At 44.9% G+C, this 26,083-nt stretch overlaps 12 protein-coding genes across 12 annotated transcripts; 10 read left to right on the plus strand and 2 right to left on the minus strand.

Annotated features, from left to right (window-relative positions):
• Nucleotides 1–210: 210 nt before the first annotated feature.
• SAMD00019534_094530 (hypothetical protein) lies at nucleotides 211–1,215 on the plus strand (the record flags this gene model as incomplete). Its single annotated transcript, XM_012895378.1, has 1 exon — nucleotides 211–1,215. One exon carries the CDS (start codon nucleotides 211–213, stop codon nucleotides 1,213–1,215), a length of 1,005 nt encoding a protein of 334 aa, XP_012750832.1.
• A 925-nt stretch (nucleotides 1,216–2,140) lies between these two features.
• Nucleotides 2,141–4,215, plus strand: SAMD00019534_094540 (hypothetical protein; the record flags this gene model as incomplete). Its single annotated transcript, XM_012895379.1, has 2 exons — nucleotides 2,141–2,149; nucleotides 2,230–4,215. 2 exons carry the CDS (start codon nucleotides 2,141–2,143, stop codon nucleotides 4,213–4,215), a joined length of 1,995 nt encoding a protein of 664 aa, XP_012750833.1.
• SAMD00019534_094550 (hypothetical protein) lies at nucleotides 4,205–4,537 on the plus strand (the record flags this gene model as incomplete). Its single annotated transcript, XM_012895380.1, has 1 exon — nucleotides 4,205–4,537. The coding sequence occupies one exon, from the start codon at nucleotides 4,205–4,207 to the stop codon at nucleotides 4,535–4,537; it is 333 nt and encodes a 110-aa protein (XP_012750834.1).
• A 709-nt stretch (nucleotides 4,538–5,246) lies between these two features.
• SAMD00019534_094560 (hypothetical protein) lies at nucleotides 5,247–6,044 on the plus strand (the record flags this gene model as incomplete). The annotated part of the gene is made up of 2 exons (XM_012895381.1): nucleotides 5,247–5,421; nucleotides 5,530–6,044. The coding sequence occupies 2 exons, from the start codon at nucleotides 5,247–5,249 to the stop codon at nucleotides 6,042–6,044; spliced, it is 690 nt and encodes a 229-aa protein (XP_012750835.1).
• A 609-nt stretch (nucleotides 6,045–6,653) lies between these two features.
• SAMD00019534_094570 (hypothetical protein) lies at nucleotides 6,654–7,863 on the plus strand (the record flags this gene model as incomplete). Its single annotated transcript, XM_012895382.1, has 5 exons — nucleotides 6,654–6,729; nucleotides 6,794–7,078; nucleotides 7,153–7,400; nucleotides 7,469–7,623; nucleotides 7,695–7,863. 5 exons carry the CDS (start codon nucleotides 6,654–6,656, stop codon nucleotides 7,861–7,863), a joined length of 933 nt encoding a protein of 310 aa, XP_012750836.1.
• Nucleotides 7,864–8,147: 284 nt separating this feature from the next.
• On the minus strand, nucleotides 8,148–10,397 carry SAMD00019534_094580 (hypothetical protein; the record flags this gene model as incomplete). Its single annotated transcript, XM_012895383.1, has 4 exons — nucleotides 8,148–8,414; nucleotides 8,480–8,623; nucleotides 8,701–9,290; nucleotides 9,371–10,397. 4 exons carry the CDS (start codon nucleotides 10,395–10,397, stop codon nucleotides 8,148–8,150), a joined length of 2,028 nt encoding a protein of 675 aa, XP_012750837.1.
• Nucleotides 10,398–11,629: 1,232 nt separating this feature from the next.
• Nucleotides 11,630–12,882, plus strand: SAMD00019534_094590 (hypothetical protein; the record flags this gene model as incomplete). The annotated part of the gene is made up of 4 exons (XM_012895384.1): nucleotides 11,630–11,756; nucleotides 11,826–12,012; nucleotides 12,102–12,350; nucleotides 12,531–12,882. 4 exons carry the CDS (start codon nucleotides 11,630–11,632, stop codon nucleotides 12,880–12,882), a joined length of 915 nt encoding a protein of 304 aa, XP_012750838.1.
• A 44-nt stretch (nucleotides 12,883–12,926) lies between these two features.
• Nucleotides 12,927–13,598, minus strand: SAMD00019534_094600 (hypothetical protein; the record flags this gene model as incomplete). Its single annotated transcript, XM_012895385.1, has 1 exon — nucleotides 12,927–13,598. One exon carries the CDS (start codon nucleotides 13,596–13,598, stop codon nucleotides 12,927–12,929), a length of 672 nt encoding a protein of 223 aa, XP_012750839.1.
• A 1,415-nt stretch (nucleotides 13,599–15,013) lies between these two features.
• On the plus strand, nucleotides 15,014–18,656 carry SAMD00019534_094610 (hypothetical protein; the record flags this gene model as incomplete). Its single annotated transcript, XM_012895386.1, has 5 exons — nucleotides 15,014–15,314; nucleotides 15,386–16,133; nucleotides 16,199–16,435; nucleotides 16,503–16,914; nucleotides 16,986–18,656. The coding sequence occupies 5 exons, from the start codon at nucleotides 15,014–15,016 to the stop codon at nucleotides 18,654–18,656; spliced, it is 3,369 nt and encodes a 1,122-aa protein (XP_012750840.1).
• SAMD00019534_094620 (hypothetical protein) lies at nucleotides 18,538–18,885 on the plus strand (the record flags this gene model as incomplete). Its single annotated transcript, XM_012895387.1, has 1 exon — nucleotides 18,538–18,885. One exon carries the CDS (start codon nucleotides 18,538–18,540, stop codon nucleotides 18,883–18,885), a length of 348 nt encoding a protein of 115 aa, XP_012750841.1.
• Nucleotides 18,886–21,284: 2,399 nt separating this feature from the next.
• SAMD00019534_094630 (hypothetical protein) lies at nucleotides 21,285–22,452 on the plus strand (the record flags this gene model as incomplete). Its single annotated transcript, XM_012895388.1, has 2 exons — nucleotides 21,285–21,511; nucleotides 21,576–22,452. 2 exons carry the CDS (start codon nucleotides 21,285–21,287, stop codon nucleotides 22,450–22,452), a joined length of 1,104 nt encoding a protein of 367 aa, XP_012750842.1.
• A 1,027-nt stretch (nucleotides 22,453–23,479) lies between these two features.
• SAMD00019534_094640 (hypothetical protein) lies at nucleotides 23,480–24,850 on the plus strand (the record flags this gene model as incomplete). The annotated part of the gene is made up of 1 exon (XM_012895389.1): nucleotides 23,480–24,850. The coding sequence occupies one exon, from the start codon at nucleotides 23,480–23,482 to the stop codon at nucleotides 24,848–24,850; it is 1,371 nt and encodes a 456-aa protein (XP_012750843.1).
• Between the last annotated feature and the right edge of the window lie 1,233 nt (nucleotides 24,851–26,083).

A 26,083-nucleotide genomic window follows, 5' to 3' on the forward strand; every position in this document is an offset into this window, starting at 1 on the left:
TGTTTAAGAATCAAAAAGAAGGACCTGATCCCAACCCAAATGTTTAAACCATCGAGTCAACTCTGGTCAATGGTTGGTCTTCAATCAATATCAACATGTTGGTCAAACATTATAAATAAGGTCCTTCAACTCATTCATTCAATCAATCAATCAAATATCCAATTCAATCAATCAATTATCCAAACAATTATCCAATCAATTCCATTAATAATGTCAACAACAACAACAACTAAATCAGTATTATTCAATGAGTTTGGTGATGCCGACAAACTTTATGTTGGCCAAGTTCCAATTCAATTGCCAAAGAAGGGCGAGGTTGCCGTGAAGGTGGCCGCAATAGGCCTGAACCGTGCAGAGGTGTTATATAGGACCGGTAAATATTTGGATAGACCAGCAAGCTATCCAGCATCATTGGGTTACGAGGCTGCCGGTGTGGTCGAGTCTGTGGGCGAGGGCGTTGTCAACTTCAAGGTGGGCGACCGCGTTGCCGTACTGGTCAACACACAACAATCAAGACATCCCTCCAACAAGGTGCACGCAGTCTTCCCCGAGAACTCCCTGGTGCACATCGATGAAGGCCAGTCCAATGTCGAAGCCGCCAGCGTGTGGATGGCCTACCTCACCGCGTACTTTGCCCTCGTGGACATCTCCAACCTCACCGCCGGCCAGACAATCGTGATCACCGCCGCCAGCAGCTCGACCGGTCTGGCCGCCATCCAGCTTGCACGAGCACTTGGCGCGACAGTCATCGCGACCAGTCGCACAAGCACCAAGAAGCAGCGCCTGTTGGACTTTGGCGCGCACCACTTTATCGCCACGGGCGAGGAGGATGTCGAGCAGCGCATCCTCGAGCTGACCAATGGAGTTGGCGCCAACTTGATCTACGACCCCGTTGGAGGCCCTCTGGTCACCAAGCTCGTGTCAGCCATTGCCTTGAGGGGCACCTTCGTCCTGTACGGTCTGTTGTCTCCAGAGCCCACGCCCTTCCCCATCCTGCAAGTCATGTCCAAGTATATCAACTTCAAGGGATACATCTTGTTTGAGTTCACCACTGATGAGGCTGCATTGACTCGCGCCACCACCTATCTCCGCCAACACTTTTCAAAATACCAATCCATTGTTGGCAAGGTGTTCAAAGGTATCGAGGCCACACCAGCAGCCCACGTCTACCTTGATGAGAAGGACTTGTTTGGCAAGGTCATCGTTGAGTTCTAAAGTACTTTAGTCGTTTCCTCCTCCTTTGTAGTATACATAACATTATAATAAATATTGGTAATCATTCAGTCAATTCCACTTATAAGGTTGGACATGTTTGATTAGTATGTGTGAGTGTGGGTATGTGATTGATTGGAATGATTCCAGGTGTGAGTGTTTGAGTGACCAAGTGATTGATCTGGAACCAACAATCAATCATTGAATCATCCATCCTTTATTACTTTACCTTGGATCAATTAATCAATCCAGTTGTAGTTTAGAACTTGCAAGATTAACAAGTCCAACTCTCTTGCCCCCTTGCCCTCCCGCCCTCATCACGTGTCATATTATCATGTAGCTGTACAATACATAAGTTACATTACATGTATCTACAACTACTAAGTTTAGGGCAATAAGTTAGGGATAGTGTTGGAACCTCACTAGATCACTCACTCACTGTTATTGACCGACCCAATCAGACATTCATGCCTTGTCTAGTGATCAAGTTCATTCAATCTATGATCTGTTGGTATGGCTCCAAAGTGATCAATAGAATGGCTTCAAGTTAACTAATCCGGTCTCCAGTCTCAGAGTCGTTCGGATGATTTATTTGAATTTCAACTTGTTTGATGGGACCTAAAACGAATGTTTGAGTGATCCGAGTTGTTTTGATTGAGTGAGTGGGGAGGGCATGGGGATGGAGTCATTCATTCAAAGTCGACCAAGGTGTTACACTTGTGGATATTTATGGCAACAATGAATGGACACTTGTAAAGAGATAGATGGTCCAATTCAACACCAATAATGTGGAGCCATTCGTCTGAATCCCTGCAAAGATCTATTCAACTTGACCTTCTAAGCCTTCTAATATCCAATCATATAAATACAACAACGATGTAATTGTATTCATAATGTTAAACAAATATAACAAATAAAGATAACAAAGATGATCAAAGTATGTATATCCTGGAACTATTCCAGCCTCAGCCCTAGCCCTCGCCCCCGCTCACACTCCCGTACTCAAACATACTTTAGCACCACATTTACACAGCTTTGCTTGTCACTCTTGCAATGATCTGCATGACCAGGTCAGTGATGGGAGGCATGCTTGTGCAAAGCTATGATGGACCTGTCAGCAGCGCAGAGTTAACATCATTCTTGAATTACTTGCCATCGTTGGTGCCAGACCCCGACAACATTGACAATGGCTGGGCCCAACATGACAGTGGCGAAGCGATGAAGGCCATGGGCCTCGTCTACGAGATCTCCCAGAACGTCGGCATCCTGGCCCAGATGGTCAGGTTCTGCGACGCCCTGCTCTCCCAGCGCAATGACCTGGCGCCCGCCCCCGTCGGCCAGAACGTCTGCTGGACCAACCGCATCGACCCCATCTGGCCCAACGTGCCTGCCAACGAAACTCGCGCCGACGGCACTGGTGGCGAGCAAGGTGATCCGGTCGGACACTTGGCATACACTGCGCGTCTGATCCTCCAGTCGCCCGCCATCTGGAGCACAGTCGTCTCCATTGGCGACCCCCGCGGCTACGGCGCAACCTACCTGCAGCGCGCCAAGACATACATCCAAGGTGCGGAAGTTGCCGTCTTTGGCCACATCCTGCGCTCCCAACTCGACATGTCGCGTAACAATCAAATGTGGTTCAGCGCCCCCAACCCATACAAGGGAGGCACGCCAGTGCCCTGGAACCAAGTGATGATGTTCACCTACGCCTTCCAGAACTTGGCCACTGCCCACGATATCCTGGGCGTGAACCAGACTCGCGCCAACTACTACCGCAACATCGTCCAAGTCAACATGGACTGGTTCTTCTCCACTGGTGTCAAGCGCATCACTGACGCCAAGGGCAACCCCGCATACACCTGGGGCTACTCACTCCCCAGCACTGATGGCGAGGACGTCAACCACGGCAACTTGGACTTTGCAGGACTGTACCGCGCTTACCTCACGGGCGAGTACACTGGCATCACTCCCGCCTCGCTCACCCCCATCGCCAACACATACGTGGACATTGTCATGCGTGGTCCAGGCGACTACGCCGGCAAGTTCAACGGACAGGATGGCAGCGGCAACGCATCGCCAACCAACTATGTTCGCTCGCCATACTTCTCGCTGGCCGAGTTTAGACCCGACGCCTACTCACAAATGATGGCCGACGGTCGCATCAAGTTGGGCAGCACCAGCAACACCCGGATGGACGTTGTTGGCCGCCTGTTCTTCTGCAGGAACAGGAGATACCAGAGCTACACCGTGTCAGCCGTGGCTGTTAGTGGCCAGACCAACACCTACAATGTGGGTGTGAGTGCCAAGGGTGCCTGGGCCTCGCAGGTCACTTTCAACCTCACCGGCCTGCCCGCTGGCGTCTCGCCATCATGGTCCAACGGCAACAAGGTCACTGGCAGCGGCTCGACGGTCCTCACACTCACCGCCTCGGGCTCGACCCCATCTGGTACATACTCAGTCACAGTCCGCGGCTGGGCTTGGGGCCAGGTCGTCCAGGTCGCCACAATCTCACTCGTTGTCCAGAAGCAGGTGGCCATGCCAACACTCAGCCTGGCCAGCGGCACATACATCGCCGCTCAATCAGTATCAATCAGCACATCAGAGAGTGGAGCGACCATTCGCTACACCCTCGATGGAACCACACCGTCCGCCACCAATGGCGTGACCTACAGCGCAGCGTTTAGCGTCGCCACCACCGCCACACTCAAGGCAATTGTTACCAAGTCTGGCGCCAACAGTGCCGTCGCCACTGCCACCTACACAATCAAAAAGATGGTCTCGACTGACGTTGGCACTGTCGCACTTGCCGGCTCGACCAGCCTCACCGGCGCTGGTATCACAGTCACAGTGGCTGCCAGTGGTGCCGACATCTACACTGCCGCCGACCAGTTCCGCTACAGCTACGTGTCTGCCTCATCCAGTGGAAGCGAGTCGATCTCAGCTCGCGTCGTCTCTCAGACCAACACCAACGTTTGGGCCCAAGGCCGGAGTCATGTTCCGTGAGAACACTGCCGCTGGCGCCGTCAACATTGGCGTGTACATCACACCTGGCAAGGGCGCCAGTCTCCAATACAGGAATGGCACCAACATCCTGGCCTCGAACGGTCCCAACACAGTCGGCCCAGTTGCCCCATACTACGTTCGTCTGGACAAGTCACAATCCCAGTACACTGGCTACATCTCTGACGATGGCATTACCTGGACCATCATCGGTGGACCCTACACCCTGGGCACATCCGCATCATCCATCACCAAAGGTCTTGCTGTCAGCAGTCACAACAATGCAGCCCTCTGCACTGCCGTGTTTGACAATATCATAGTCTAAGTATGGTATTAGGTCGGTATTGATTGATTGTGTGATCAATCAATCACATTCATTCAATCATTCAATCAATCCAATAAAGTATGGTACCATTCATTTGAATGGCCAGTGTATCCTTCCTTCCAACCCAGTTGTTGTTGTTGTTGCCAGGTGTTAGTGTTGCCAGTGATGTTGGTGCACTTCATTCAATCACACAAGTGAGGAGATGGCGATGAGGTGCGCGCAATCAATCATCCAAGACCAGGACCGCACTCACCTCGATGACCAGGCATTTGCTTGTTTTTTGAAAAGGTGTGTGTGATGCAATTGCCCTGGTTCCAAAGTGTGTTTCGTGCAAGCCTTCGATGACTTATGAATGAGTTGCAACTGGGGAGGGGAACTGTTTGTTTGGGTGAATGAATGTGAATGAACCAGGTTCACATCGGACCAGACCTGACCCTAAAATACCCTGTCTAGGCTAGTAAGCCCGAAATATCCTTATTTACAAATCCAATAATACGTCACCCTTTGCTCGGCTTCCCAACTCTGGATGGATCATGTCATATCCCCCCGAGTAGTCTGTGTGTTGGCATTGGTAGTCTTAAGTCTGGGGGTGTCTGAAGGCATTCATTCAAATTGACCTTCAAGATCTGCTGCTACATTCATTCATTCATTCACTTCTACTCAACTTGATTGAAACAGATATATATATACATTCATATACATTCATAAGATGTTCAACACAAAGTATTTCTTGTTCTTCTTTGCTGCCTTGTTGGTCATTGCCTCGGCTCAAGACCACCGTTGCTCAAACACCCCAGGTTACCAATCATGGTTCCAAATGACCTCCTTCAATGCCATGTTCCCATCTGGCTCTGGCTCGAACGTTGCACTCTCATTCTTTGAGGGTATGTATATTGATTGATTGATTGATCGATCCAACATGATACTCATACTCATACTCATACTCAAACTCAAACTCAAACTCAATCAATCAATCAAATATATTATAATAGAGGGTAACTCAACTATTGACTTCCATGGACAGAGAGAGAGAAGCGACTACAGGATCGTGATGACTGAGGGTGTTGTTGAGGGTTCAATCTGGTTGTTTGGAAAGACTAGCGAGATGTACGTTCTCCAGGCTGGTCAGTGCACCAAGATGCCACTGAACTTCCCAGTGCCAGACGGATTCCCCATCGGACCAAACAACTACATTGGCAACACCAGACTCGGCCAGTTCTTTGTCGAGGCCTACTTCCTCACCGACCAATCGCCATCGACCGCCCTCAACCAGACCATCTACTACGACGAGAAGTCCTGCTCGGTCGTCTCCTCGTTTGCCGTCAATGCCGACCCCGCCACCCCAGGCAACAGCATCATGAACTTCTTCAACTTTGAGGACCGTTTCCACGAGTCTTCATTCGATCTCCCAGCCGCCTGCACCCAGACCCGCGCTGTCCTCCACCGCAGACACCAGCAGATCGTCCTCCCCAACCACATCCACATGCTCTTTGGTGCTAGATTCTAAAACATCCCTCTATCCTCCCTCCCCCCTAGGCAATCAATGTTGTTTCTGTTACCATGCTAGTAGCCTTGCAGGCCAACCCTTTGGTCACCTTGATATCTTGATATAGTTTACCAAAATAAAGTGAAGACATTCAATTAATCCAATCAGTGATTCAATCAATCAATCAATCGACCAACCAATCAATCAATCTATTGAACCTTGATAGAGAATGAATGAATGAAGTCCTTTTGAACCATCACTTGTATTGGATGTTGGCAAGGCAAGGTCGTTCACTGATTCTACCTCTGGACATTGATGATGCCAGACGCCAGATTTATCCAAATTAGGTATTGTTCAATTCAATCACTACACTCACTCACACACCACTCTACAACCACAACACTCTTGGGGGTCGCATGATCAACAACCCCAACTAAACATACCCCACCACGACTCAACCTCAGATTAATGACTCTGTTCAAGTTCATTCATTCATCTTCAAATCATACCATACATATAATAAATATCTCTAATATAGATAATAGATAAGCTTAAGCAATGTCAGATAAAATACACATAACATCAACATCAAGCAGTGTCGATCACTCGATTGAAGCATTGGGTCATGCAATGGCTGGAGGTCTGGCAGGAATGGCAACAGTAGCCCTCACATATCCATTCTCTACAGTGTCAACTAGACTACAAGGTTGGTGTTGTTTGGATTGAATGAATGAACTTGACAACTCATTAACACATGAATGAATGTATAGTCCAACAAAAGGCAGCGTTTAGACAACAGCAACAACAACAACAGGGTGGACCACAACAGAACTTACCAGTGCCTTATAAGGGTACATTGGATGCATTCAAGAGGATAATTGAGGAGGAGCACTGGACTTCATTGTACAATGGTCTAAAGTCTGCGATCGTTGGCATTGGCTGCTCATCATTCGTCTACTACTACTGGTACTCTCTGTTGAAGTCCATCTCACTCAAGGCTCAAAACAAACAAGAGCTTGGCACCATTGAGAACCTATTCATTGCTGCTCTCTCTGGTATGATCATCATTATCATACCCATGTCTCATCCTTCATTCACTCACTCAATCAATCTTAATCAATCATTATAGGTTGCGCCAATGTCGCTACGACACTACCAATATGGGTTGTGAACACTCGTCTCCAGCTCAAATCCAATGCCAACAACAAGAAGGGCATTGTTGAGATGTTCAGAACGATCATCAGAGACGAGGGTGTCAAGGGACTCTACAACGGATTGATCCCAGCTCTCATTCTCGTGTCAAACCCCTCAGTCCAATACGTGTCCTACGAGAAGCTAAAGTCCTTGTGGAAGAGAGAGGGTCACAGGAACAAGTTGGTATGTTGTTTCCACGCCCAATCAATCATGCTCAATTACTCACTCCAATCATCCTATCCATACATTAGACCTCAGTTGAGATATTCATGCTTGGAGCATTGGCCAAGCTGATTGCTGGTGTTGTTACCTATCCATACTTGTTGGTTAAGAGCAGACTCCAGGCCACAGCCAGTTCAGAGTCACCATACAAGGGTACTTGGGATGCCATCGTCAAGATATTTAAGTATGTTATAATTTGATTGGTCGGTTGGATTCGAATGAGCACTGACACAATCACTTCTTTCGTCATAATAGGGCTGATGGATTCCTTGGATTCTTTAAGGGAATGCCATCAAAGATGGTGCAGACTGTTTTGGGAGCAGCCTTTATGTTCCTGGTCAAGGAGAAGATCGTTTACTACACAGTCTTCTGTTTGTTCTACTTGAAGAGCAGAATGCTCGGTCAAAGAAGAGTCAAGATCTAAGCATCCATCCATCCATCCATCATCCATCACTGGGTATATATATCAACTTGGATTGATTAGAGGGTTGAATAAATGGAATTTATTATAATAACAGATAGGGGAGGTGGAGGGGAGGGGAAGGTGATTGATTGGGTTTGGTTGATTAGTTGATTGATTGACTGATTGATTGAGTGAACGAGTGAAAGTGATTGACTGGATTGGTTGAGTTTGGAATGAGTGAGTTGCCAAGGCAAACGACAACTACGTACTCACTGCCTGCCTGACTACAACACAACTACATCCAACTAAGCCATGAAGCACAGTGAGCCATAATGGAACTCGGCATAGTGTGACAGTAGTAATACTTTGGGATTCTCAATCTTGGTTGGAATGATCTCGATGAAGAAATGACTGGTGCTCTCCACCGAAGAGATGATACTGATCTTTGCCTTGTAAATCTCTGCCGCTGCTAACAATGTCAAGTGATCGCCCCAAATTCCGCTCTTTGACATCTCATTGCAGTAGTCATCCCAACTTCCATTTACAAATTGACACAATGTTGCTCCGTTGGGCTATTGGTATACATGTTAGTGGATGTCCGCGTCGTCGTTGGTTCATTCTAATGTCAACTACTTACGAAAGCAAAGTCCTTATTCTTTCTTAACCAATCTACAATAGTCTTTCTAATCTCTGGACTACGAGTCAGATCACCATAGAGTTGATCGGACAAAGCATGCATCTGGCAGTTGCCATCACCTGGGATCTCTTTACTATTCTTTAACTGTGTGGAAGGTAATGAAGGAGGAGCATTAGACACATGACATTCCACGTTGTCACTTTGATTGATTGAGTACCTACCATGTACAAGTTCAAACGCTCTCCCAGTCTCTTCTTGGCGAGCTCGGCTTCCTTGGCCTCGGGAGGCTGAGTCATACTGAGTAGGATGACAGATGAGATGAGCATTGAGTCATTGTTCATGTTCTTGTGAGAGAATCCATCCACGATGATATTCTGTTTGAACTCATTGTACTGATTGTTGTTGTTTGTGTTGTTGTTGGTGATGGCGCCAGTGTTGGCGGCAGGTACAGAGTTGCCAGAGTTACCAACTACAACTGGTGATGATTGAACCAGCTCGAATTGGTGGTCGGCTGGCTCGGACTTGATCAGGTCAGACTCAAAGTCGGCCATGACCTTCTCCATCATGATCTGCTTTTGCTGCTCCTGTGCGATCTGCTGCTGGAGCATCCTCTCCTCCTCCTCCTCGATCGACTTCATGATCTCCTTGTACCATGTCTTGGTGTGGAATGGTACCAGGTCTGGATCAGTGTCCACAATCTTTGCCAATTGCACTCTATTGCATGCCTGATTGATAAACAATTGTATCCAGCTATATGCCTTTTCCTCATAGTTTAACAAACAACATGTCTTTGCATATATGAACCAATACTCTGTTTGATTGATTGATTGATTGGGCGAGTTGAGTGAGTGATCAAACTTGAATAATTAAGTTTAAAATAACATAACATACCTGCATTGTTTGCGTGTCTATCAAACTCACTCTGGAAACTATGATTGGAATGCTTGAGATAGGTGAGCATGTGACCGTAGATGGTCTGGTCGAATGTTGGATTGGTGTGGAAGTTGAAGAATTGTGGCGTGCTGATGTGGTAGACAGTCTTGTACATCTGGAAGTAGGAGTAGCAGAACGATCCCATCGAGTAGATGAACTTGGACTCGGCGGGATTCTCGTTGGCCACGTCGGCCAGCAGCTTGTACACAGGGTACGAGTGCTTGAGACGCTCGGCGTCGTCCAGGAACGGCATGTCCCAGTAGCTGCAGTGCAACAGTGAGAAGAGACGCAGCGCCAGCTGGTGCTTGACCGTTGGCTCGGCCGGCGCGCTCTCGTAGCAGTAGGCCTGCATCTTCTTCAGTGCCTCACACTCGCGCTTAAAGTGGTCGATCAATGGGTTGCTCGCGGCGGTTGTGGTTGGCGACGACGACGAAAGCATTGGCAGCTTAAGGAGATGTTCGTTGAGCTTGCTCACCATGAGGTTGACCTTGGCCATGTACATCAGGACGGTGGCGCGCATGGGGTTGGACGCTGCGGGATTGGTGTTCATCGCCGGACACTGGGAACGGCCCGCCATCAGACAGCCAATTCCATCGATAAAGTATTGCAACGCCGAGATCATGGTCATGTTGGCGGGCAGGGACTTGACGTCCTGGCCCGGGCGTGGCATGGCAAATGGCACCAGGCCAGTCTTTATGTGCAGGTCGTACTGCAAGTCGTACACTGCCACACCATACTCCTTATCAGTCGGTGGTGTCAACTTATAATACAAGACACATTCTGATCCAATATACTTGTTTGAGAACTCTTTGAATTTCTCGTGCAACACATTGACCTGTTGTTCAATTATATCAGGTTGCTGTTGTTGTTGGGTCGTCTGTTGTTGGGTCGTCTGTTGGGGATGTTGTACGACCTGTTGTTGCTGCTGTTGGTTGTGCTGCTGTACATATTGATATATGTAAGGAGTACGTTGTGGTTGTTGCATTTCTTATCCTATCCTGTCCTATCTATCGATTGATGATTGATTGAATGAATGAATGATTGAGTGAATGTTATTGATTGATTGATTGAATGTTGTGCTGTATGTCTTTGTACTATTATTATTATTATTATTTTATTCAATATCAACAAAGTAAATAATCATAGTATTATATATATCTATCTCTCTAATATAACTACAAGAGTACAACTGACTTGACTTTGCAACAACAAACCTCAATTTACTCAAGATTGGTGTGTGTTCCGCACTCTTTCAAGAACTCACTCTCTCACACACACACTCACAAACACCCCTCATGTCACTCTCTTTCTCTCATTAATTTATGATTAATTTCTCTCTCCATGATGTCTTTGACATCATCACAACTTACTATTGAGTCATTCCCTCATTCCTTTTAATAATAATAATTCTTAAGAGTTGTTGTCAGTTAGTGAGTGTAATTGTAATAATTACTACTTCAATATCAAAATAATCTACAAAAGTGAATGGTAGAGTTGTCAAGTAAATCCCAACGAACTACACGAAGTCTCAACAAAACAGGAAATTGAATTGTTGGAGGGTTTTTGGGTGCGACCAAGACAAAGACCATTCGTTCAACAATGATTTTGAGGATTTCGAGCAGGTTTTTTTTTGATCACACCTCATCCCACCCATCAATCCGACAACACAATCCAATTGGATGATGGATTGATCAGACCTGCAACTTTGCTTCTGACATTCATACTTCATTTTATAAGTTATAGATATATATATATAGAAGAAGTAGTAGTATTAGATCACTCAGTAACCCTCGAACTTGATAAATCAAATCACTTGGGTGTAGTGTGAGAGGAAAGATCTAAACACAAGCTCACCCCACACACATACACACCTGGACCACTCACTCCCCACCTTCACATTCATCCATCTCTACTCTTGCGCAATAAGGACTTGTTAGAGTGCAACTCTACTTTAGAGGGGGCAATAACTTGTTCAACAACCTCCAGCAACAACAACATTGTAGTAACAACAGAAACAACAACAACAACAACAACATAACAAACAGGAATATCAAGTTGTTGGACGCCACTATTCAATCAAACAGAAACAGAAACAGATAACTATCAAGCTTGGAGTTGAATTAGATCAAACCAAACCAAGCAAAGCCAAAGAAAAGTCCACAACAACTTACAAGAAGAAAGATCTTTGCAAACAAACGCAACATAATACACACAGACATGTCAAGCGGTGGCGGCGGAATATTCATCGATCCTGCATTTGATATATCTCATATCATACTGTCATCATTCTATTTGGCATTGATGATATCAGCAGTGGCCGCATCAATATATTGTAAAGGACTACGTATGTATGAGTATTGATGGATGATTGATGTTGGATGGATAGACTTGCTAACATATATAATTTGAACAGATTCATTCGCAAGCCTTGTATTCTATATACTTTTGATTGTAGGATGTGCATTGAGGGCAGCATTGTTTATCATATACATATTGGTAGTTGAACAGTTGGCCACACTGGAAGACCCAACTGCTGACCTCCTAGGTACACTACCATCATTCTTCTTCTTTACAGTATACTCTGTAGCATTAATATTAGGGTAAGTCACATCAATCAATCAATCAATATATGATCAATCAAAGTGGACTAATCAATCAATCAATCAAACATGTATAATATATTATATAGCACAAAGGTAGTGGACGACCATCTACCAAGCACAGCCAAGTTCAATATTAAGTTGATTATGCGAGTTATTATTATTGGCAATTTTATAATGTACTTCATGGCGACAGTATTATATATTCTGGATTATGTATTTCCACATCCATCTGGTACAGGATCACTGAATACTCCAATGACTCTTATTGGTCAGATCATTCAAATGCTTGTAGCTGTAATCTACGTCATTGGTTCCGTATACTTTGTATATACACTGTATGTTATATATATAACAACATTATTGATTGATTGATCAATTTGATCACATGACACACTCACTTACTCACTCATTCATTCAATCAATCACTGGATTGAATCATTCCAATCAATCAATCAACTCAATTCATCACTGGATGGTACCATTCCAATCAAATTCATTCATTCACTCAATTCAAGATCCATTCATTACCTGAGAAATTGGAAAGAGTTTAGAGCTGCCACACGTAATAATGATACAGAGTTGGAGGTGATTAGGAAGATGTTCTTGGCAGTGTTTGGATATTCGTCACTGAGCTTTATAGTTCGTGCAGTGATGACGGCCGTCACAACATTTGTTTCCATCACAAGTTGGAGCAAAGACATATTCTACTACACGGTGCTCGAGGTGCTGCCCATGATGCTGCTGCTCATCATCATGACACGACGAACATCACTCATCCTATTGTATCAACAGATGCTGTCACTCAACCTCTTCAGTTGTCTGACGCGCAAAAAGACCGAGAAGACTCCACTAATCACCAAGCCATAAACAGAAAAGTAAAGTAAAGTATAAGTGATCGATCACTTTATTATTTACTTCTTCTTGATGACCAGGACTACTACCAGTGTGACTATGATTGCGCAGCCAACGATGGATCCAATAACTATACCGGCAATGGCACCGCCACTTAGACGTCCACTTTTGCAGACGTCAGAGTTGTCACCATTGATTGAACATGTGCGCTCGTCACAGTTTATCAAGCTGGCGCCATTGTTCACAACATTGTTCATTGTGATCGATCCGACTGTGCACTGAATCAAATGATTTGATCCGTTGGCGTGGATGTTCTGGTCAATTACGACGTTGTGCAGGGCAACTTGTGAGCCATCCATGTCAATGGCCACAGAGTTCACCAGCGTGTTGTGGGACATTGTGCTGTTGGACACCACAACGTTGCTGAGCTGGCCAGACACCAGACCACCCTTGACTACCAGATTGTTGGTGATGGTCGTGCGCTGAATGGTCATGTTGACGCCACGTCCAATCAGGTAGGCCGTGTTGATGTTGCCGTCCAGCACAGTGTCGGTCACGAGCAGTGGACTTCTATTCTTGATCAAACTTTGATAGCTGGTGAGGTTGGTACTAGAGCTGGCAGTGTTCTGATTGATGGTGCAGTTGGCAATGATTGATGGATAGGCCTTCTCGTCGCCAAGGTCAATGAGGTTGTCGACAAACTTATTGAGATGGATTGAGGCGCCAGTCATTAAGAAGTTTGATTGGGTTGAGTTGATCAAAGTTTGAATGGAGTTGTTGGATATCATCACATTGATCAATGACAGGTCGACTCCGTTGGAACTGATCAGACATGTGATATTACCAACAAAGTTGGAGATTGATCCTCCATTCATCCTGAAAGATGGGCGCACTGATCCAATTGTACCATTCAAATCTATTGGTATGTTGGCGACACTTGACTGGCTGCTGGACATTATAACATTGTTGAGAACAATTGATCCAGATTGATTCTTGGACATGATCCTTGCATCAATCAACTTTATATTATTGATTGTCAAGTTGGTGATACAAGTTGAAATAGATGTACTTGGAATCATGATGAATGTGTCAGGTGAATGACTAAAGTCAAGGGTGGTCAACTTGTCAAGTTGGGATGACCCATTAATAGTGATGTTGTAGCATGATGGGTTGATGTTTGTGTTGCCTGGCGTTGGTTTGTAGATACCAAGATTGAGTATGATATTAATTTCTGAGTTGATGGGATTGGGTATCAGATTGTTGTAAGATGTGATTGAGGCTGATATTGATGGACAAGCATTTTGTGTTGATGAGTCCAGTCCACATTTTGTTAAAGTATTCGTCGATAATGGATCAACATAAAGTGTTGTAATTGTTATAGATTGTCCATTATTAACGTTAATAATTATAAGACTTATTATAAATATAAATATTATTTTTCTAAACATTATTGAAATTATTATTTTATATATAACCTGTATTTCTTTGATTGATTTATTGATTGAATGAGATTGAATGAATGAGTAGTATTGAGATAAAATTGAACAGTATTACTGTCATTTTAATCATCGGGGAGAGTCGTGTCCCGATGATGTATTCAGGGAAAATGACACACTTTCAATCAATTTAACCGACCCGTCAATCATTCGTTTTTAGATAGTAAATTTCCAAAATGGGACGTCCAATTTTCATTGATTCACAGTCTTAAAAGACACCTATTTTCATTGATTATATACCCTTCCAATTGTCTCTACTAATACCCAGTTACTCAACAACACCCTATATGATTGATTAGCTCACATTGTCCCGTCTTTTAATCAATATGAGCCAGATCGTTACACACTCACATTTCTTGAGACTTATACTATTACACTAACTCTCCCGACATATACTGTCTTTGACTTCTGGCCTTTCCCTTCCCAATTACTAATATGAAATGATCCTTGCCCTACCCTAACCCTTGCCCTTGCCCTTACCCTTGGAAGACACACCAATGCATCATGTTTTTTTTTCAAGACGAACTTCTCAAGAATGATTGAAGTTGAAGATGAACATGTGGGTGTGAGTTCAAGTGATTCGTTCAATCACTCTTCATTCTCATTCATTCTCAAAGAGTTTAACATCAATATATATTTATATAAGTAGAATGAGATCATCAATATTGATGATGTCCACCATCGTCATGACGATGGTGTTTATTGTTGCGTTGGCACAGGTCACAATGGCACAGGTCGACGATGAGGTATTACTGTGTGGTGGCTTCATTAAGCGTGCTGCCAACCTGCCACAGCGTCAAAAGATAACCGAGAAGATAGAGATATTGTTGACCAAAGATGGTCGCATCAAGGAGCGCGCAGACATATCACCAAACTACGACTACGTCGTGCCCGTCTACGAGCGCGGCAACTACATCCTCGAGATCGAAGGACCCGAAGGATGGACATTCGGTATGTTTGTTAATGGACATAATTCAATGAATGAATGAATGAGTGACTGACACAACAACACAATCGAATAGCATCAAAGCAGATACCACTCAATAAGGATGGTTGCAAGGATAATGAGGAGTATAACTTTGAGTTGAGAGGATTCAGAGTGAGCGGAAAGGTGTCGAGCAAGGGTTGCCAATCGAACAAGGCACTCGAGGGCATTAAGGTGCAGCTGCGAAGACGTGGATCGCACGAGGTGATCGCCGAGACATTGACCACCAGTGACGGACAGTACCGCTTCGAGAACATCGCCCCGTCCAGCGAGCTCGAGGTCGTCGCCCAGCACGCACACTGGTCGTTTGCCAACAGCCCACTGGCCATCAACGGCTTTGACTGGGGCAACTTCCAGATCGCGCAGGACCTGGCCATCGTCGGTTTCCCCGTGTCGGGCAGCATCGTCTACGATAAGGAGCCCATGCAAAACGTGGACTTCCAGCTCAAGAGCGCATCGGGCGCTGTCAAGTCGATTGTTGGCTGCACCACCTCTGACAAGGACTCCATCTGCACCGTGCAGTCGGGCGCAGACGGACGCTTCCTGTTCAAGAACGTGCCCTGTGGCGCGTACTCCATCGTGCCATCGCACAAGGGTCAGACCAAGTACGACGTTGCCCCTGTGCACCAGGAGATCAAGGTTGATGCCGGTGGTCTGGACATTGTCGATGGCTTCAAAATCGTTGGTTTCTCTGTCTCTGGACGTGTTCTCAATCATGACGGTGGTCTGGCTGGCGTGTCCATCCTTGTAAACGGCAAGCAAAGAACTACAACAGATAATGGAGGGTAAGTCATCCATTCACTTTCTCGCTCAATCACTCAATCAATCACTAACGTCACTTGTCACTCAGACACTACACTTTGGACAAGATCACGACTGGAACATACAAGATCGAGGCACAGAAGGAGCATTACATCTTTAGCTCCCTCCAGCACAAGATGACGCCAGTGACCCCAACACTGCCAGATATCAAGGTGACCAGCTATCACCTGTGCGGTCAAGTCTCTGTCCCAACACCACCCGCTGGTGTCATTGTCAACCCAAGGGAGATCACCCTTACCAACAGCGAGAACAAGCAAGAGAAGAAGTATGTGATGTCCCGTCCACATGTATCGATCAAACATATGACTAACACATCCTCAACTACACAACAGGCACACAGACAACAATGGCAAGTTCTGCTTTGAGGTTACGACTGGCACTTACAAGGTGTCGATCTCGTTGAGCACACAGGAGCGCGCCAAGGGATTGCAATTTGCCTCGCAGATCATTACGACCTCGATCACAAACAGCCCTCACCTGGACATCATTTTCTCTCAGTCTCGCGGTTCAATCGCAGGCAAGATCAGAGCGATGAAGCAGATCACATCGGAGGTTCCTGCCGGTCTCACCGTCACCTGCCAGCCTACATCGCGCAGCGGTGACTCTATGCAAGCCTCGCTCTCACTCACCAAGTCTGGCGACGTCTCCTTCACCTTCCGCGACCTCCTCCCCGGTTCCTACAAGATCTCTCTCCACTACGCCCAGTGGTGCTGGTCATCAGCCGAGAAGACCATCGATCTGTTGGTATGTTGGAACAGTCCCTGACGCCCTGGCCACACTCAATCACTAACTAACTCGCTCACTCAATCTTACAGAACACTGAGGATAAGAATGACATCGAGTTCACACAGACTGGCTACACTTATGAGATCACCTCGCCACACGATCAGGTGTCGCTGATTCATGAGATTGGAGAGAGCACCAAGAACATTCAGTTGCGCAAGGGTTTGAATGAGTTGTGTCTGGCAGAGGCTGGCGTGCATAAGTTCACCGTCAAGTCATGCTTCCAATTCGAGAAGGACACCTACACCTACAACACCAACCAGGCATCCAGCAACAAGCTGGCTCTGAAGATCCAGAAGATTCAGTTGGCTGGCTCGATCAAGGTTGCCCAGTCAGCGGCCGTCGACGCCATCCAGCACATCGACGTCAAGGTTATGTCCAGATCATCTGAGCAACCACTGGTCGTTGTCAAGGCTGTGGCCTCAGAGGCTTCGCCCGCCGTCTTCACCTACAGCTACATGGCATCGCTCGGCGACGAGTTGGAGTTTGTGCCCAGCGTGCCCAAGTCTGTGAATCTGCTGTTCTACCCCGCCAGCCGTCTGGCATCCGTCAACACCGAGAGCTGCCCACCATCGCTCGAGCTGATCGACGCGCGTCCCGGTCTCATGATCAACGGCAAGGTGAACAACAACATCGCTGGCGTCGCCATCAAGACTTACAACGAGCGCACTGGCGACCAGTTTGGCAGCGAGGCACTGACCGACGCACAAGGTCTCTACACCGTGGGCCCACTGCGTGACGACGTCGAGTACACGCACAAGGCATCCAAGGCCGGCTACCACTTTAAGAAGGAGTCCAACAGCAACAACTTCAACGCCATCGAGCTCGGCTCGGTCGTCTTCAACTTTGTCGATTCAGAGTCACGACAGCCCGTGCAAGGCGTGCTGCTGTCGCTGAGTGGTGAGGGCTACCGCACCAACCTTCAGTCGGCCGCCAACGGCTCCATCACAGTGTCGCAGCTCTTCCCCGGCACCTACTTTATCAAGTCGCTGCTCAAGGAGTACACCATCACCCCAGCCTCGCACACAATCGAGTTGATTGAGGGTCGCGAGACCAAGCTCGAGCTTGTTGCCAAGCGTGTGGCATTCAGTGTCTTTGGCAGCGTGCGATCATTGAACAACGAGCCCCAGAACGGCCTCATCGTGCAGGCAATCACCGCCGCCGGCAAGGTTGCCGAGGAGTCCAACACGGACGAGTCTGGCAACTATAGAGTGCGTGGTCTGTCCCCAGCCGAGACCTACCGCATCACTGTCGTCAGCCAGGCGTCCGCCGAGAGGTCGACTCCCGCCGAGCACAGCATCGTCATTGGCAAGGCAGACGTCAAGAATGTAGACTTTACCATCATCAGCTCGCAATCAAACACGTTCGACCTGACTGGCAATGTGCGTCTGAGTGGCGAGGTTGCTCAGCAGAAGCATCTCACGATGTTGCGTGCCAACCTATACAACAAGCGCGACAACTCATTGTACCGCTCGATCGATCTTGGCTTCAACTCGTTCTTTGACTTTGGAGCGTTGCCCAAGTCAAACGAGTACGTCCTCAAGGTTGAGCAGGCCACCGGTCAGCGCAACCAGGGCTCATCCTATGTGTTCACTGTTGAGCCAATCCAGGTTCGCGTCGTCCAACCAGAGGACAAGCAACAACAACAACTATCAACATCATACATTCAACGTGGCCGTGAGCAAGTCATCGATCATTCATGATCAGGAGTCTGTTCCTTACACTGGTCTGATCTTCTTTGCCCTGGTCGTTGTGAGCGTGTTGTATCCTGCCAAGGTGTGGAGCTTCATTCTCTCGGTCAAGAGTGGACAGCTGTTCCAGCAAAGCAAGTCATCTTCGTCCTCCAGGTCATCATCCAATAAGAACAACAATCATGAAGACGATGACTACATCCCAAAGGAGTTGAAGCAGAAGAAGACAAAGACCAAGTAAAGTAAACTCTCATGATTGATAACCACACGACCTTTCATTCATCTTAAGATCAAGATACTTTTTTGAAGGTTGCCAAATTGATCAAAACAAATATCTGGCGAATGGTAGTTCAATCGCCTGGACCAGTAGGGCACATGATTAGTGGAAAGGGTTTGGTGGAGGACCTGGGTTTGATCGCTTTGATCCTTAAGCTCAAGCAACATAAAATCAGTCATTTCAATAAATCAATCATTCATTCCTAACTTACTATCTCTAATCTTATAATAATGATGAAGGGCAATATCACTTTTATTTCAATCACTTTGATATTGATGACATTTGTTATCAATTGTCGTCCAATCAATGCCAACTCAATCACAACACTTTATGTCGACCCATCATCATCAAACAATTCATCATTCTGTGGACTTGACCCTGCCAACAATGTGTCCTGTCCAAACATATCAGCAGCACTCACAACATATCAACAACTCAATCTAACATCGTATAATGACTTGTTCATCATCCTCGCACCAGGTATTTACCTTCCACTTCAACAACAAGTAAACAACACAATGGTATTTGGTAATGGAAATATCAATCCATATGGAATCAACATTACACTTGGTCCATCACCTGACTCTCAGGGCCAGGTCATCTTTGACTTTTCATCTTATACCATTCCAAATTGGGGTCAACTTCAATTTATATATCTGAAACCAACCAATTACAATGACGATGTACTGCATACTAGAATAACATTGAACAACATGACATTGATTAATGCCCCGATACATTCCATATCTCAATATGTCAACGTAGTGCTGAACAACATAAACATCACATCAGTTTTCGTTCGTCAACTGACACCAATCTCAGTCCTACCGTATTCATACACTCCAGAGTCATCATTGACAATCAACGGAGGCAGTATGTACAATATCCAAGGCTCAAACGGAATTCCAATGATCATGTCGTTGCCATGTGATCTTGTGATCAATGGAATGACATTCACCAACAACACTGGAGATTCAATCATCCATGCGCGCAACTCAACAATGATCTTGACCAACTTGTCGTTCAGCGGCAACACCATCTACAACTATATAGTTGGAACAACAGTTCCTCGACCATCATCATCAATCTCCAACTGCTCATTCACCAACAATAATATGACTGGAGGTACATTTGTCTCATTTGCCGGTTTGATCAGTCTGAAGCAAGCTCAAGACCATAACAGTGTAGTGCCAATCTCCGACACTCTTTTTGACAGCAACTATGGCGTGTACAACTTGGTGGCCATGACCTTTGGAGAATATGTTATGGACAATGTAACAATCACCAACAACACGGCGATAGTAGGTGATATGATCAGTGGAGCAGTGGTCACATTCAGCATGAACAACTGCACAATGAACAACAATCACTTGTTCAATAATAGTAATCCAATGGGTTATTATAATTCAGGCATCACGCTCACTGATGTTGTACTTGGACCATTCTCAAGAAACTATTCAATTCCATCGGAAGGCTTGTATAACATTGAATGTCATTTTGGAAATATAACATTTGTAAATGTTAGCAATTATAACAATGGATCTAATCTTATGGATTGTAGTAATCAATTACAACGATGTGAGATCATTGGAGAAGAATCACAATTATGTCCAAATCCACCAAATCATCATAGTGGACAACTAAGTGGTGGAGCTGTCGCTGGAATAATCATTGGAAGTATTGGAGGAGTCTTACTCCTACTTATCATTGCCTATCTTGTCAACAGAATGTTGAGGAGCAGGTCGCGCTATCATCCAATACAATAAATACCAGTAGTCGGACTTCAGTCTCACGAATGTTGATCAAATTGATGACAGTGTATCTCTGATCACCATAATAACTTATTATTTCACTGCATTTAATAATTCAAATCTATTCAATAAAGATTACTAGTTATCTGATTGATGCTTATTCAATCATTCGAAAAGAATCGGGAGTAGCTTAAATCCAAGCGAGTGATTTGGAACAGAACGAAACAATGTCTCTTCGGAAGTTGAAAAACCAGGTTATCCTAGGAAAATCTGATCACTTATTGAATCAGGAAAACCCTGGGCCTGTGAGGACTAGCATTGGGCTTGTAGGGCCTCCACAAATCACATTCGGTAATTGAGGTAACAGACTACATCTTTTGTTTCTTTGTCGTATTCATTCAATCCATCAATCATTCAATCATTCAATCATACAAACAAACAATCGATCATTCAAATATGAAGTTATATTTATCAATATCTTTCTTTGTAATAATCATACTTGTACTAGGATGTTGTGTTGAGGGCCGGACAACAATCACTACAACAACACTTTATGTCGATCAAGCATCAACCAACTCATCAATAGTATGTGGATTGAGTTTAGATTATAATATGGCCTGTACCAACGTCACAATGGCACTTAGAAGTTATAGATCGCTTGTTGGCTCACATCCTGTAAGCTCGGAATTGAACTTGTTGGTGGTGCCAGGTGTCCATACTCCCGATGCCCACAAGGATCAATTAGGATTCAGTCCAATATGTCTCAATGTCACCATTGGACCAACAGTCATCAGTGATACCGACCCACTAGTGTTCGACTACAGCTCAAACTCCAATCAGTACYTTCATGCTCATGGCGCCCACTCATTTGGACAAATGTCAAACTACTATTACATTCAACAGTATGACCATGATCAATGCTCAAGTACTCTCAATCAACAACAAGGTCACAATGGTTCTGAATGATGTGATCATGACTTGCGCCTACCTTCCCAACATGCCACCTCTGCTCGAGATGAGGCCAAACGAGATGGAAGCCGATCAATATGGTGCTCGCACTCTGATCATCAATGGTGGAGCAGTTGTTAACTGTACTCTACGTGATACTTACTTGATCATTGTGGATGGTGCCAACTTGGTGATTGACAACTTCCAGGTCTCAAACAACAATGCTAACAATATGCTCCAGATCCTTAAGTCCGTGACGACCATCACAAACACATTGTTCCATAACAACTGGGTCGACTACATCATGTTCGTTCTTGACAACACTCTGGAGACCGTGTTTAGCAACTGCACATTCAGCCAGAACCATATGTCCACAGTTACAGGGCTCACCATGATCCAACATGCGATTGGACCATTGACCATTACCGACTCGGTGTTTGAAGGTAACTACAACTTGACCATTTTGATCGATGTGTCGGATGGGGAGGTCAGCATTCAAGATACAACATTCATCAACAACAATGTGATAGGTGGTCCTCTGTTGCAAGTGTCGTCAAGCACATTCAACATGACCAACGTCACTTTGACATCGGACCAATATGAACAGGTACAATATATAGTAGAGTTTCAGTCGACCAAGGTCAGTCTGACCAATGTAGTCTTTGACGACCAGCCATATGTAGTTAAAGACGTGATAGCATGTTACGAAGGAGACATCACATTCAACAATGTCACCAACAATGTTGGTGGCTCAGGATTGATCGATTGTAAATATCCAGGTCTATGCACAATCCAAGGTGATCAACCTAACATCTGTCCCCAACAACATTGAATAATGATAAATAAATAATACAAGTATTCCATTCATTCATTAACAACAACTTACATTTCTTGGAAGGCTGTCTGTTCTGTGTGTGAGTTGGTATTCACTTCCCTTCAGCTTTGACAATACATTCATTCATTCATTTACATTCAAACATACAACATGTAATCTTTATCTATGTAGGTGTAATAGGATCTTGAGGTAAGCTTACCTAGAAGTCAACAACATAGTCAACGTTGAGCAAGTGTTTGACTGGTTACATTGGCTCCAATGATTCCGGAATCATGGTTACATTGACTTACTGACCGTTCGTTTCATTCGTTCTTTCAATCGATCGATGGACAACTCATCGAGTTAGTGGTCTTGGGACCCAAGACAAGTCAAAGCATACCCAGTGTAACATCGACTCTTCATATAGACAACACTTCTTACCAGAGTTCATTCAATGACTACTCGACCCTGGTCTAATTAAACGAACCGACTAAGGACCTAACCAACTTGTCTGTTCATCCATTCAACCATCCATCCAGGGAAACAAACACATGCATGGCTGTCAGATAGTGTCTCTTGCATCTGTGTCTCTTAAATTGAAGAAACGACCCAGGATTCAAAAAAACATCACTTCACACACCCACCTCAGCATCAAAATGAGCAACAATCCTGGTCTGTGCTAAATCCAAAAGACATGGAATACTCGGGTATGAAACTCTTAAGTTCATTGGGTTGTCAATATGTCGGTGTTAGTCAACGGACTATTCATTGTTTACCACCCCATTACAATGGATTCATTATAAATAGATTCCAAATGATCTTCAAACCATCCATCATTTCATGTTCAATCAATCATTCAATCAATCAATCAGTCATACAATCAATCCAATATTCCCATTATTCAATCAATCAATCAATCCATCCATATAATCAATCAGTCAATCTATTAATCCAAACAAAAAAAATATTAATTATGAATTTATTTTTAATTATTTTCCAAATCATTCTAATTTTGAAAGTTGGTTCCATCAGTGGACAGGTGGCAATGACAAAGGTCACACTTTATGTTGATCCTGCATCAAACAACACTTCTCCAACATGTGGTTCCCAATTAATTGGTAACTACCCCTGCCATAGCATTGGAGCAGCATTCGCCAGTTACCAACACTTGTTTGCCGTTACCACCGACTCTGAACTCAGCATCAAGATTGTGCCCAACACCTACTTCCCCTCTGACCGTGACTTTGGATTCAACCCAATATGCCAAAATGTGACCATTGGTTCAATCTACGATGGCCAAGAAGTTGTGTACAACAACACTGTGAGTGGAGAACCATACTTCCTCTACCTTCATACTCAGAATGACATTGAGGTGAACTGCACCACATCTCTCACAATCAACTATATCAAGTTCATCGATGTGAAGAGTGTTTGTGGAATCAACAACGTCACGTTTACTCTCAATGGTTGTTCGTTCATCGGTGGAAGTGCGGCCAACCCTTTGATATACCATCAACTCTCAGTGTATGATACAACTGGTGTTGTTGGATCAACAGTGTTCAAGATGTCAGGTTGCAGCATCTCCGGATCAGAGGCAATGTTATACACGCCCAATGTGTTTGTCAGCAATGTCGAAATGATCGTGGACAACTCTTCATTCTACAACAACACGGGTTCCAATATCTTCTACCTCGAGAACAGCACTCTGGCATTGAGCAACTCGATCTTCTACTCCAACTTCATGAGGTTCAACTTGATCCAGTTCAATGAGCCCAGGTTCCCCGTCCAATCAGTGTTCACCAACGTCACTTTCAATGAGAACAGAGGCAACAGCACCGAGTTGATCCTTCAGCGTGTTGGAGTTTTGACCATCAAGAACTCAGTGTTCACTGGCAACTGGTTCTTAACCAGCTTGATCGTGGCCATGACCAACCTGACCGTCGAACATACAACATTCGCCAACAACAGCTTCGCGGCCAATAGCTCGATGATTCTTGGATTGAACGCCAAATCTCTCACTATGATCGACAACACTTTCACTGGCAACCACTTTGGTCCACAGTCCGGCTTTGTAGGCGCAGTCAACACACCAGTCAACCTCACCAACATTGAGTTTGGCGCTAATGACTTCCCCTGGGGTCTCACCCAAACCTGCCAAGTCATCAAATGCTCCAACAGTGGCGTCACCTTCAACAATGTGATCAATGACAACGATGATATCAAGTGGATCTCGTGTCACAGGTGCTTGACCTATGGTGATTATCCAGGAATGTGTCCACCCGATCATCATCTCAGTATAGGAGCAATCGTAGGTATTGCCGTTGGTGGCTTTGCCGGTGTATGCATCATTGTAGTGTTGACTGTTGTGCTTGTCAAGAGATCAAAGAGGACCCAGTACAATACCATCCAACACTAAAATGAACGATCACTAACTACTGATGATCGATCAAACACACAAACCAATAAATCATTCAACTAAACTCTCTCATTGTGCCAAACACATGACCATGGTATGATCATGATGTTCACAATCACCATTCAAAGCTTCAAGCTTTAGGTACTCTTAAGTATAATATCGCTGCGATCACTATTACCTAATCAGGAAGACCCATAATGTGCTTTGGCTTTGGCTTCCTGCATCAACTATTCCCTCAACTCCTATCAACTCCGAATTGAACATATTGATGGTGCCAGGTGTCCATATACCAGTGACAAACGACAATAATCTTGGAATCTCAATCTAACCATTGGACCAACAACAACTAGTAATCGATTACAGTATACTGATCAATACTTCATATGGATTGTACCTGATACCCCAGTGATCGGGCAGAACATCAATCACACTCAATAGTATGACATTGATCAATGCAGTCGTGAGCTCAACAATGTAACGATGGTATTGAACAACGTCACCATCACCGACTCTTTGTTTGAGGGCAACTACAACTTGACCTTACTGATCCAAGATACAAGCATACCATCAACATATGTATGGACCTGTGTTACAGGGCTGGAATGGCACATACAACATGACCAACGTAATAATGATGTCCAACAATTTGGACAAGTATTCTTGTGTTTGTCGATTCCAAGACCAGTCTTTGATGATGATCAATCAAGTGTGACCGACATCATTGCTTGTTTACAAGATGTCACCACACTAAACAATGTAACAAACAATGTCAATGGTGCAGGTATGATCGATTGTGATATTCAAGGTCTATGCATTATTGAAGATGATCAACCAAATAACTGTCCACTCGATCGAAGATTATTGTAATTATCTGTTATGTAGTGTCATTCAAATAAGCATCCGATATCGTAATGGTAGGGTACTGAGAAATATCACAAGTGAGTAGAGTGGACCTCGCAAAAATGATCAGATGGCGAATCTTTGGTATTTGGATCAATTCCAAGGAGGCACTACTTTTTTTTTGATGAACCCCCAAATCATGATCTTTTTACTTTCGAAGTCAATCTTTGACATTCTTGCGAGCTTGCTCCAACTATGCGGGTTGTTCTTTAGTATCTTTGACTGGGATACTTTGCATGATTGACCTGATGACATCATGGATACTTGAACGAAAGATGACGACTTTAATAATCGATTTTATTTCCTCGTCTTTTTATATCTTTCGAGCTATAT

Source organism: Acytostelium subglobosum (assembly GCF_000787575.1).
Source record: "Acytostelium subglobosum LB1 DNA, scaffold: scaffold22, whole genome shotgun sequence".
NCBI classification, from domain to species: domain Eukaryota; phylum Evosea; class Eumycetozoa; order Acytosteliales; family Acytosteliaceae; genus Acytostelium; species Acytostelium subglobosum.